The sequence below is a fragment of the Lampetra fluviatilis genome, chromosome 39 (genome assembly GCF_964198595.1).
Source record: "Lampetra fluviatilis chromosome 39, kcLamFluv1.1, whole genome shotgun sequence".
Classification (NCBI taxonomy): domain Eukaryota; kingdom Metazoa; phylum Chordata; class Hyperoartia; order Petromyzontiformes; family Petromyzontidae; genus Lampetra; species Lampetra fluviatilis.
The window spans coordinates 6,583,493-6,595,900 of record NC_136313.1 but is presented as its reverse complement, the minus strand read 5'-3'; the positions used below and the strand labels follow the sequence as shown (position 1 = coordinate 6,595,900).

At 52.8% G+C, this 12,408-nt stretch overlaps 1 protein-coding gene across 2 annotated transcripts in view; it reads right to left on the bottom strand.

Annotated features, from left to right (window-relative positions):
- Positions 1–331: 331 nt before the first annotated feature.
- The window catches only part of ANO8 (anoctamin 8), a 56,265-nt gene continuing 44,188 nt past the window's right edge, over positions 332–12,408 (bottom strand). For both annotated transcript variants that reach the window (XM_078874553.1, XM_078874554.1), the window contains one exon: positions 332–11,425. In XM_078874553.1, coding sequence (XP_078730679.1) covers positions 10,511–11,425 — 915 coding nt within the window. In that variant the 3' untranslated portion in view covers positions 332–10,510. The remainder of the gene's footprint in view (positions 11,426–12,408) is intronic.

Genomic DNA, 12,408 nt, shown 5'->3' with positions numbered 1-12,408 from the left:
TAAACATCACAAACACGGGGCCGCACCCACCCCCCCCCGGCAAAAATAAAACTGGACGACGCGGGCCAAAGAAGGGGAAGGTTCACACTTTAAAGTGACCCGAGAGACAGAGACGGCGAAATGTAAATATGCATTGCTCTCCGATGCGTCGTTTTCAGGCTTCCACTGAGCGCCGTTAGGAACGACGCCCGACGCTTCGCTGCAAGTGCTGGGTTGAGGAATCTCCCGGGGTCGCGCAGCGGAACTCTCCGTACACAACACGCGGTACACAACCCCCCCAGACAACACATCAATCTGTACGTCACAACCGGGAAAACCCACAGTCGCGGTTGCAGCGGTAAAACATTAAATTACACAGACGCACATTGTAAGTACCTTGAATCGCTGCCAGATAAATTCGGGGGGAACCTTAGGCACAGTGCATAGCTTGTCCAAGCAAACTGACAGGCTCCCGTCACGTCTCGGCAAGCAAGAGGGCGAACGATGCGTGGGGTACGACCAAAGTGGAGATGGAGTCATGGAAATCAGCGGACGTGTCGCGGCCGCACTGCCTCGCAGGTGACGCAGCACCAAACGTGGGGCCAGACCTGGGCCAGCGTAAAGTGGCCTCCCCGTCCAGCTGTAGATTGGGAATGGCTAACGACAGTTGTGAAACATGCCGGACGGGTCCAACATATTAACGTAATTCTGGAGATTATAAGATGCTCCGGAAAGTAAGACATTACAGAAAAACTCGTACAAATCCGGTCTCTCGTACACGCACACACACCTATCGTATAAGACACCCCCTACGCCTCCAAAGCAAAGTTTTTCTTAAAAATTTAAGGGGCAATTTAAGGGCAATTTAAGGGACCTTATACCCTGAAGAATATCGCTAATTTTCAGGAAAGCTCCAAAACCACGAGCAGCTGACTCGAGGTGACATTTGGCCAAATGGGAAATTGCAGAGGTTGCGTCGCGATTAGCCCCATGTCGCGACTGTGCAAACGGCCGTCGTGTAACGACACGAACAAAACCATCCAGAGCGATGCATCACAACGCCGTGTCGGAGAATGGCCCACGGAAGCGGGCATCGCAGAATCAACTTCTGAGATCCCATCAAGCGGCCAGTGTCATCCACATACCGCGAGGGCACTGTGCCTTTACCACGTGTTACCTGGCTTCAGAGAAAATGTTCATCGCAAGACACTCAAATCGATATAGCTCTTGTGTGGCCTCGTTGCAAGGAAGCGCTTGCAGAACGATTTAAGACCTAAACAGGAGGAGGATGTCTCCACATTTCTGGCTGTCGCCTGATGATGCTGGTTGTATTTACCGGCGAAACGCCGTACTCGAATTGAAAATGTTGCGGGTTAACTCTCCAACCCAGCGGTGTGCTGAACACGGAACCAATTGCAAGTTTCGTGTCGGTGACAATCATTACGGATTGCCCGTGTCGGGTTTAACGACACACATATATTTACGCCATTTCACCCCAAAAAAAACCTCTATTATGGATAATATTGGTCGCGAAAGCCTACTGCGTGCTAAACTGGAACGAAGCTCACTGCTTGTATCAGGGTGTTCGCCAGAGCACGCTTAATGGAAATTTGAACCGGGCCTTGGAAGAAACACGCGAGAATGTGAAAGCAATCTTGATTTGAAGCTTTCGTGACTGCAGGAATCCATACTTTTTGGTTCTTTCGGTAAAGTCACGTAGGTAGAAAAATAATAGATCACGACGTTTCGATCGCAGCACAAGCAATCCTCATCAGGTGGGACAACCACAGCAAGTTTCAGCAGTTTATTGCTGTGGTTGTACCACCTGATGACGATTGCTTGTGCTGCGATCGAAACGTCGTGATCTATTATTTTTCTACCTACGTGACTTTACCGAAAGAACCAAAGAGAATGTGAAAGCAATAACAGCGTACATTCATACTTGCACAGGTCTGCTAGTCGAAGCCGAATTAAAACATTGCACACGGGTACATGTATACGATGTTCACGACTGAGTGAAGCGTACCGCAGAGTACACTGTACTGCAGTGTGGATATTTGGCAGCAAGCGCGACCGTTTTACGACGCCACTTGCAAGCCCGTCTGTGATGAGCGGCAGATTCGTCACGAGCACGAAATTCTCGTTGGAGTCAGCGCACTGCGGCCGCTGGAATGCAAGAGGCAGCCGTTACGTAAAACGTAGCTGTTGTTTTGAGGTCGCGTCTCTGACCACGGCAGGGTTAGAACCACGTCAATATTTAATATAGCAACCGAAAAGGGGGGGGGGGGGCGGGGGTGTGTAGCTAAAATTGGCGATCAAAGCCGAGAACATCGCCGTGAGAGGCCCCGGTTATCGATCACCGCGTGGATGAAACCTGGGACCGAAACTCAGAGCCTCAGCGGGTGCTGGGACTCAAGAACGTTGACCCCTGGGGGGGAGGGGGGGGGCATGAGGTGACCCCCCACCCCGTTCAGGGCAATGCCCGTAGGCTGCTGGTAACAGGCTCATCCTGGCTCCCGTGGCGCGCGCGTGCGAGCAGCCGGTGGCGAGTTGGCGCACGTGGCCTCGCCCTCGCCACGCCAAAGTTTAAAAACAAAAAACTACCGCGGCGGCCTTTTTGGCAAAAAACAAACGGCTGGAGACATCGGCGAGTCTGTCGCGTTAAGGTCCTTCAAAGAGACGTCAAATGTACTCGAGGTAAAGGCGCAGTCCTGCAACTGCCCGCTCACGCCACTGTTATGCGGAAGGCCCTCCCCACGAGAGGGAGCTCCAGAGCCCCCCCACCCCCCCCTCGACGGGGTATTTTGTCCCGGTATTCCCACGCTAGCCAGATGTCTTTTGGACGAGGTGGGAGCGCCCACACTTTGCCCCACCATTCAGACGGGAACGAGAACCTCATCCCCCGTCGATCGATCGATTGACGCGTGCGTGCTCATTTTATCCAGAGGCGGCTGGCGGGGTGGCGGTGGGATTTCAGAAATAACCTTTCGAGATTTCAACCGCCGCTCCGGGGAGATGGAAATAATGAGGCGGCGTCGCCCTTAGGATTTGCAAGTCTACGGTGCGCGGCCAAAATGCACGGTGGCAACGCTCCCACCCCCCTCCTCGGCATGAAATGGAACGGGGGGCCTGAAGATGTCCCCGAGAGACGTGGCGATTTTCTCCGCGTCACCGGTGACGGCACCGACAGAGCCACCGTTGACCCACCGCGGATGGCAAACTGCGTCGCGGGGAATGCCGCTGCCCTTTCAACAATGAATAAATACAAAACGGATACATTTATAAATAAAATAAAAACGTTAATCTGGAATCGATATAGGGAGCCAGATCCAAAGTCAACTTTGTATAAGGACGCAGCAGGGGAAAGATGAAAGCCACCTGTTAAAATTAAACCGCAATTTATAAACGTCACATTCTCAGGGATGGCGATCGTACATTGTGTACGTAGGAGCGAACACAAAGATAAGGTCACGTATTTGTCAGGAGCACAACTTTCCTTGGACGCGGGAAACCGCGGGTATTCGGGAAGGCGGCCAGAACGGAATCCCGCCAGCAATCGCCCAAGTTCTGTGGCCCTGTATATATCGAGATGTTTGTTCAACTCCATAACTGAGTCACGATACACGTGGGAGAAAAGGGGGGCGAGCACGTGGAGAAAACGTACACGTGGATGTTAAGGCGGGGTGGTTGGGAGAGAGGGCAACACTCAGACCCTGTACATACGGTAATGAATCCACCTGCTGTACTGCTACTTTCCCTGCGAGCCAGACCTTGGCAGCAAGGGAGCTTCACAAGCTTTGTGCGACTATCTTGCAAAAGGGGTCAGTTTTGTTGCCAGAGAAAAGGGGAAAACCCCTATTAGTATATTTTGGTACTGGCAAAGGAGGCCTCATGAAGCTTTGTGTGAACCACCAACCCTCGCCTCGACCTGTGCTGTATTTCAGGTCGGGTGCTTGTTAATATTAATAGCAGTGCTGTTCCTTAAAAGGTAAAACGTCCCATTCACAGAAGCCGCACCTTTACATCAGCCGCACCTTAACAACTCTTAGAACCTCCCAGTTTAACCATTCTACACAACAAAGACTCATTCCTGGCAGGGTTTCAGCCGCACCACCTCTACATAACAAAAGGCTCAGTCCCATTTACACGCACCTTTACATCAGCCGCACCTAGTTTACACAACAAGGGCTCATTCCTAACAGCGTGCTTCAGCCGCACCGAACCTCACAAAAATAATATTCAGGGCCTACCTTGGCTCCTCCCACCCTCAACCAGTATATTTACAAGGACTGTTTTCTTGGAATTTGTCTTACTTGATACAGCTATCGTGCTGAAGACGGAAGCTTGTGTTGCCTCCGAAACGTCGTGATTTTTATTTTATTTTACTTTTATTTATTTTAATTTTTTACCTACGTGACTTTACCGAAAAAAACCTAAGAATATAAAAAACGTAACGTCTCGACACTATGTCCCAAGATGTGACGCAGCGGTGTAAGGTGGCAGTGGACTGCAAGGCACTCCACCACCCGGCCAGTCGAACAAATGCACTCGGGCGGAACGGAGGAGACACCGTAACAAACCTACCGGGAAAAAATCTTCGACCGCTGAACCAGTGGCATTGATAGAGCGTGCAACCGCGCGGTGAATCTCGGCCGCATGTGGCCTCTCACCCGTTGAACCAACTCACAAATGTGACCCATTTAGGGCGGAGAATTCCATCGAGTTTGAATGGCGCAAAACCTGCTGGGAAAGAATGACGGAAAGTTTGTGTGCATCAGTGGCGTGCGGTGAGGTCAATGGCTGGGGAGGCACTGGCTCGTGTCAGAGCCAGATTCACACACCGAGGGGGGCGTGGCCTCACGGAGAGGGGCGTGGTCTCACTGAGGGAGGCGTGTTAGACACGTCCCCGTCAGTGAGGCAGATGTGATAGCTGCCTCCCCTGGTGCTTTTTCATTGCAGTTTCATGACGAGACCAGCGAGCCTAAATATCTTTATACACATACGTGAAATAAGTTACCTGGAGTATGGAAGGCGAGGACATGAAATGAAGGGGTCTACAAACATTACATTGGTGACATACTGAGATAGTAACAGGCACGCGCTGACTGCTCATGCTCCACCTCATTACGACTGCTTGTGTTGCAATCGAAACGTCGTATTATATTTTATTTATTTTCTTTCTACGCGACTTTACCGAAAGAACCAAAGAATGGAGCCGTTGTTATGAGGTCGAGCCTCCGACCACGCCACCTGGAATCCCATCGGATCTCGGCGGAGGCTAAGCCGAGTTGAGCCTGGACGGCGCTTGGATTGGCGGCCACTGTATCGAGCAGCTGCCACAGCCGCACAAGGGCAGTGAGGGCAGTGGGGGCAGCAAGATGCAACGTTGTGCCGTACTATGCTCCGGGCGTCTATGCTCCCTGCGGCATTCACCAAGCCGCAGAGGGCAAGTGTGGTGAAGTACAGTCACAAATAGGTCCCGCGACCCGCGCGTGGCACCCACGTGCTCAATCGCAACTCGCTTCACTCTCCCAGGAAGAGATCCGTTCGGTGGAAGGCACTGAGTCAGGAGTGCCGAGTGGAGCTCTGTCGAAATTTGCCTGTGGATTGTCTCCGCTCGTTATCCAGATTTGGCACTTTTTGTTGTTGTTGTCGTCAATTCATTTTTCAGTTAAAACATCCTAAATAAGGTGATCTAAGACAGGGCGTATGGAACCGTCAGGTATTCATCCGACGGCTATGAAAGATGGTAACCCTTCTCACACACTAGATTGTTTGGAACTGACCGTTCACCCCTCCCCCCCTCCCTCTTGTTGTAGCCCAGAACCACTCAGAGGTATTTTTCAAAGCTCAATTGCAAATTATCCCAGAGTCTCTCCCTCTCTACCCCCTACCATGAGTGGTCCTGGTTGGAGCACCACTCCTCCCCCGACACCCACACGTCACGTCACACAAAGTTTCAATCGCCCGTTTATAATTCAGCGCTGGGTTAGGGTGTTTGTTTCGCGGTAGTGCTGCCTAGCAGATCTAAGATGGGTTTTCGGGGTCACGCCGTACTCCGCCGTTCGGCACGGTGTCCCGACATTTCGCTCCAGCATCCTGCCGGGGGAAGCTTTGTGAGTAACTTTGAAGGTGAGATCATTTTTTTTTGTTTTTTCGTTTCACGGAAGCCCCCAGCATTTGTCACGAAACGTCGGACGTCACGCCGACCAATACGCGGCACGACCCGATTAAAGCATCGCAAGCTACGGAGATGTTTTTTTGCTTGTTTTATGGAAACATCGGCAGGAGGTGGAGAAATTAAGCTCTGGATACAGCTGGAAATAATCATAATTTCAACACAAAACTACAGTGTTAGCAAAACGTAAATTGTAAAAAAAAAATCTGAAATATAATTTGCTTAAATTAACACGTAAAATGTTGACACGTTTACAGTTAGTCCCTTTGTTAACGAAAAACGAGACGTTGGCAGCCGCCGTGACAAACGTGGTGACGAACGTCGCGATGGCAATCGAGGGCTCTCCTCGCCCACTCGTCCCGGAGGGCCCCGCAGAGAGACATCGACAGTGGTGCCGAGGGGGCCGGCGCCACTGCCGGCAACGGTGGCCGCTACCGTCGCGCCGTGCGCGTGAGCAGGCCGAGCAGTGTAAACGCCGCTTGCTCGGTACCACGACGCGTCCCAGGAGATCACGCAGGGGGTGATGCGGGAGTGGGGGGGGGGTCACTGAAGATTGAAGGGGGAAGGCAGAAAACTAAAATTGGCACTCCCCAAAGTCAAAGCGCGAACGTCGTTCTCTACAACTGTAACGCGATTTGAACGATTAAAATGAAAGGCTTTACCCCCTATTGGCCATGAATACAGGCGGTGTCAAGATGTTCGAACGCCAAAATAAGACACCTAACATACAAGGCATCATCAAGTCTGCATTAGCCACACGGGCTTTGTGGTAAAACATGTTTTAAACGAATATGCTTTGATAATATATGGTCTGTCCTTGAAGCTGATTGGCCTATACCAGGGTAAAGCCTTTTTTTAATCATTCAATATCTTGACGCTGACAAAAAGGGTCCCATAGATACGGACGGAGTCCATAGAGCTCTCGAACATCGAACAACCATTTACCCCCAAACACTCGAAGCAACGCCGACGACTCCGTTTGTGCGGCCGAGTCTCGACCCAGCGCGGCATCGTCACGCGGCCAGGAAATTCCAACAGTTCACTTCTCTCCGCTGTGACTCCTTTAGGGCTGGCTCTGCGAGCAATGCAGAATTTGTGACTCATGGTTTTCCGGCAGCTCCCGCGGTGTGCGTATTCATGTTTCCATAACCTTTTTGTCTTGCGCTGCTTTTTCTCCGAAATAATTAGTTGTAATTCCAAAATAAATAAATAGTTAGACATTACGAGCTGTAGAAAAAGGGGCGACATTCAATCTTCACTCGACGCAGGAACACTCGCCAACCCCTGAGCTTAGAGGTCGCGCCGCGTAACGTTGAGGACGCCGCGCTGTGCTTAGCCACGTGAAATACGCATCGGGCAACGTCCAGGTTCGGCCCGAAATGCAACACTACGCACAACATCATCAGCGTGGACAACATCATCATCGGTGTGGAGCTAACGCCCGCGGGGGGGACCCTGCGCTCCCTGCGGTGACAAGAAGTTCACCGTCGGTCAAAGCTGTTTGGTTAGACAGGCTGGAATTTCTCTACCATCGTCGCTATAAAAAACGCACCTTGCCGTAGACGGGAAAACTCGTTTCTCTTTTCCTACTGGCTATGCAGAATCAGAATGTTTATTTAGACTGGAGGAATCCGATGAGCTATGAAGCTCGTTTTTTCGCATTTGTCCAGGAGATTTGTTTTGCCCATCCAGAACCAAACCAGGAGACATACATTTTTGAAAACTGGCATCACAAAGGCATCTGAATTTGGCTCGGGGCCAAGCGGGGCCAAGCGGGGCCATGTGGGGGCAGTGCCAATGATGCAATCATTGCGTTTGACGTCACTGCGGGGACGCTGCATCGTCGTGTAACCTACAAACGCCTCTCGACCCATTCGTCGTGTGTGATTGCTCGTCATGAAGAGTGCGAGAAGACTGCATCCGCCGCATCGTCTAGACGCGTCTCCAAGTGTTCATCGTGTGCGAACGGTCAGCGACCTGCTGGCACGGCTCAGGACGGCTCCGGTGAAGCCGGTCTCACCTCGTGTCAACAAACAAACTAGATTTGTTTTGTAGACCTGGTCAAGACTGAATGAAGTGAAAACCCGACTCGTAATGGATGGGATCCTTTTTTTCTGCAGCCATTGAGATCGTCAATTCACGACGTGCGAGGACTCGGTTTAATCGCAGGTGGCTGCCTGGAATCGAACCCAGGCTCTACACTTGGCTGGATGAGAGTGTCTGACAACAACCACCACCGAGCCAGCACTACAAATTGCCGGAAAAATCATTAAACAGCGGACTCCGTTTCAAATGACCAAATCACCCGGATTGCGCCCAATCTCGTAAGATCTCGGGGAGCTAAGCATGAGTTGAGCCTGGATAGTGCTTGGATGGGTGACTGCCACCGTGCACAACCGACAGGAGGAGTGGGTGATGTGGGCAGTTGAGGGAAGTGCAGACAAAATCCATTACTTGGTCTGCACTCCCCCGCCCTGAACTTCACCGACCCTCCGATAGGCGCGGTTGGTTACGTACGATGCGAAAGAAGTTCAACGTACGTACGGCACGTACAACCCGCACCGACCAATGTGGTGACGAAACGTGGTCAACATATCGCTCAGGGATTCGAGAAGCGTGGGAAGGCCCTCTCCTCCCAGCGACGAATGGGCTGCACCTGCAGAGAGCCCCAAAGTTAGCCACGTATGGTGGTAAAGAAGTTCAACATACATATGTACATAGCCACGTCCAGCGTTTGTCCCCTTTCCACAAGGTCACTTTGTCTTCAACCGTGCCGCTCCACCTCATTTGGCCCCAACTCCACCACCACCCCCTGAACTATTGCACCACCAGAATTATTTCTGGTAACCCAGCAGCATGGTTTGGCAAATCCCCCTGTCTAGGTTGAAAAAAAGGGAAAAATAACAAAAATCATAGCAAAAACCCAAACCATATTCTCCACATCACCAGACAAATATTTCGCCCCCCCCCTTTATATTCAAGCCAACGTTGGGGCGTGCGTCTTACGTGCGCGGTAGGTGAGTGTGTGAGTCGTACTTTGTGGAGCGTCTTGCAATCCAGACATTACGTCATTTGTTAACGTTCCCAAGGCTCAGAGTGAGTAATTATCCTTTTTTATTTCTTAAAAAAATGCAACTAAACAATAAAGATCTCTCCTCACTTTGGGACACACCCTAGGGGCTGTCGCAGAGGTCGCAACCGGGGTACCCGATACCCGTACCCTACCCGATACCCGGCTACCCGTACCCGGCCGGGTACGGGTACCCATTTGCGACCCTGGTGCGGCCGGGTACAGGTACGGGTAGACCCTGAGTCACTGGTGAGTAACTGTTTGTCACTCATTTCCCAACGTCTTGTCTCTTCTCACAATTCAAGTTCCTAGAATCAACCCACCCGCGCCTGCAACATGGCTTCATCCCAGAGGTCGCAATCAGGTACCCGATACCCGTACCCTACCCGTACCCAGCTGGGTACGGGTAGGGTACGGGTACGGCCGGGTACGGGTACCCGTTTGCGACCCTGGTGCGGCCGGGTACGGGTACGGGTAAGGAATCAAAACCCGTTTGCGACCTCTGGGCTGTCGTTAGAGACGAAACAAAATCATTTTAAGTAACAGTCACGTCACTATCGTGCGCACCGCTGAAGCGCCATCTGGTGGCATCCACAGGCACGCCGAAGTTCCCTCCCCTCCACTCCTGGCCCCTCACTTTGTCACAACGCCATGGTGCATGCTGGGAGCCGCGAACACGTTAATGGTCGCCGAGAATATGGAACGCTGCGGCTGCCGTGGAAAGCTACCGTTCCCATGGCGAATCGAAACGGCGTCAATTTAGTGTCTCTTTGTTTCGCAGCAGCAAACTCGCGGAGTTTCACCTCATCAAAATCTCCAGTTGGCAAAATAGCACGCACAATCTTCTCCACCCGCTACTCTGAGATCATTCGCATTTCAATAACAGCGCCCCCACCTTCCTCCCCCACACTCCCTGCGAGGTCAACACCCACACTTGCATATGCTCTTCTCATTCAGTCAACCACACCATTGCAAAGCACATGGATATAAACCTCAAATGACACGGCCGCAAAGAACGTAATAAATAAAACTCGCTCTCAACCACAGAGTCGAGCCAACGATGCTAGAGCACAGAAAGAGAGAGAGACGGTCACGTTGCGAAGACCACCACAATGTCGGTTTTCCGCGGTCGGGCCGTATATCGCTCCGATGTGTTGCATCGGGCCGTACCGCACGCGCTGTCCGACGTTTCGCTTCGTGTGCCGCGACCCTCTTCAGGAACCGAATTCAGAAAGAAGCGGTTCGCGCTGCCGGATTTCGGCGACGGCCCGGCGACGCTCGTCTCAGTCTCCCTTCTCCGAGTACGCCTCCTCGTGTTTGCTATCCCGCACCAAAATCTGGGACGGGCCGCCAGCCCCCTCGGGCCGTGCGACGACCGGAGCGGCCGAGCACAACGACGACGACGCCGACACGGGCGGAGACGTCAAAACCTGATCCCCAGAGCCCTCCTCTTTCTCGGCAGCGCCGGCGCCATTCCCGTTGCTGCCGCCGCCGTCGGCGCGGACGAAGCCGAACAGCTTCCCGAGCTTCGTGGGCGACTGCGCTCGCTCGGGGCCCCCGCCCGACCCGGCGGCGGCTGCGGCGGCTGCGGCGGCGCCCGCCGTAGCCGCACGGCTCTCCGCCGAGGGCGAGCGCAGGAAGCGCCGGCTCAGGAAGCCCGGCAGCTTGCTCTCGCCGTTGGGCGACTGCGTGGCGGCGGGCGTCTTGGTGGCACCGGACACCGTCCTCTCCTCGCCTGCGGCCGCCACGGACTGCGCCGCCTTTGAAACAGATGGCACCACCGCCGCCGTCGTTGACGCGGTCATTGTCGTTGTTGTCGTGGACGAGGGAGAGAGCATGCGGCCCTGCATGGGGATAATCTGCTTGAGCTTCATGCTCTTGGGCAGCGAGCACGGCCGTCGGGGCTTGTCGCTGCTACCGCCGCTCATGTGCTGCTGCTGGTGCTGCTGCTGGTGCTGCTGCTGGTGCTGCTGCTGCTGGTGCTGCTGCTGCTTGTCGCCGCCGTGCGTGGACCCGGACGATCCTGGCGTGCTGCCCGCACCCTGCGCCGAGCCGTGCCCGGCTCGCTCGTCCGCCTTGCTGCTCTCGCGGGCGGCGTCCTTGGCGCGGAGGTGAGCGGCCCTCTCCTCCCGCAGCTGCTCGCGCCTCTCCTCCTCCTCCTTCTGCTGCCGCCGCAGCTGGGCAGCTCGCTCGTACCGCTGAAGAACGCACGATCGTACAGCTGGTGAACGTGAAATCGTATCACTGGTGAACGCATGATAGTATCGCTGGTGAACGCATGATAGTATCGCTGGTGAACGCATGATAGTATCGCTGGTGAACGCATGATAGCATCGCTGGTGAACGCATGATAGTATCACTGGTGAACGCATGATAGCATCGCTGGTGAACGCGCAATCGTACCACTGACGAACGAATCATCATACCCCGCTGGTGAACGTGCCATCACACCGCTGGTGAACGCGCCATCGTTTCGATTGCTATGCTGTGCTATTGGGCGAGCGATGACGCCCCTTTGCCGGGTTCTGTATTTCAACACGAGGTCATGTCACCATATCGACTGCAGAGAAACGGCACTTAACTTAAAACTTTTCATAGCCAAACACAACGAAAGCACGGAGGCAGTCGATGCATCTCACTCGTCTTCCGAGTTCACTGCCGGATGAAGCTCAAAGCAAAGCCCAAAAATATTCTGAGCAAAACGTAGTCGTACATTGATGTTGAATTCAGTCATTAAAAGTCTTAAGCCACCGATGATATAACTTTATTAGTCAGAATATGATCAATACTAAACTATGTAGCTCTTTTCCAGAAGTGACCTGGCTATCACAAATGATAGCTCAAGGAAGTGGCTTATCGTGTGGAAATGTATAGCAGTCAAATACTCTAAACGCATGTTGATGCTAAATATGGAAGGAAAAACCAGAGGGCCTGGAGAAAAATCCACGCGTCCACAGGGAGAACACGTAAACTCCAAATATACAGGTGCCAGGGTCGGGATCGAACCCACGACCCCTGTATACCTGGCGAGGTAGTTAACATCACCACCATGGCGAACATACGTGGCAATGTATTCGAATAAATAAATATCCGAGTAGAGATGACAATCTTGCTTGATGACGGTGGAGGGGTTAATGACAGCAATTGTAGCATAAAACTACAACAGTGGCCAAAATCCAAA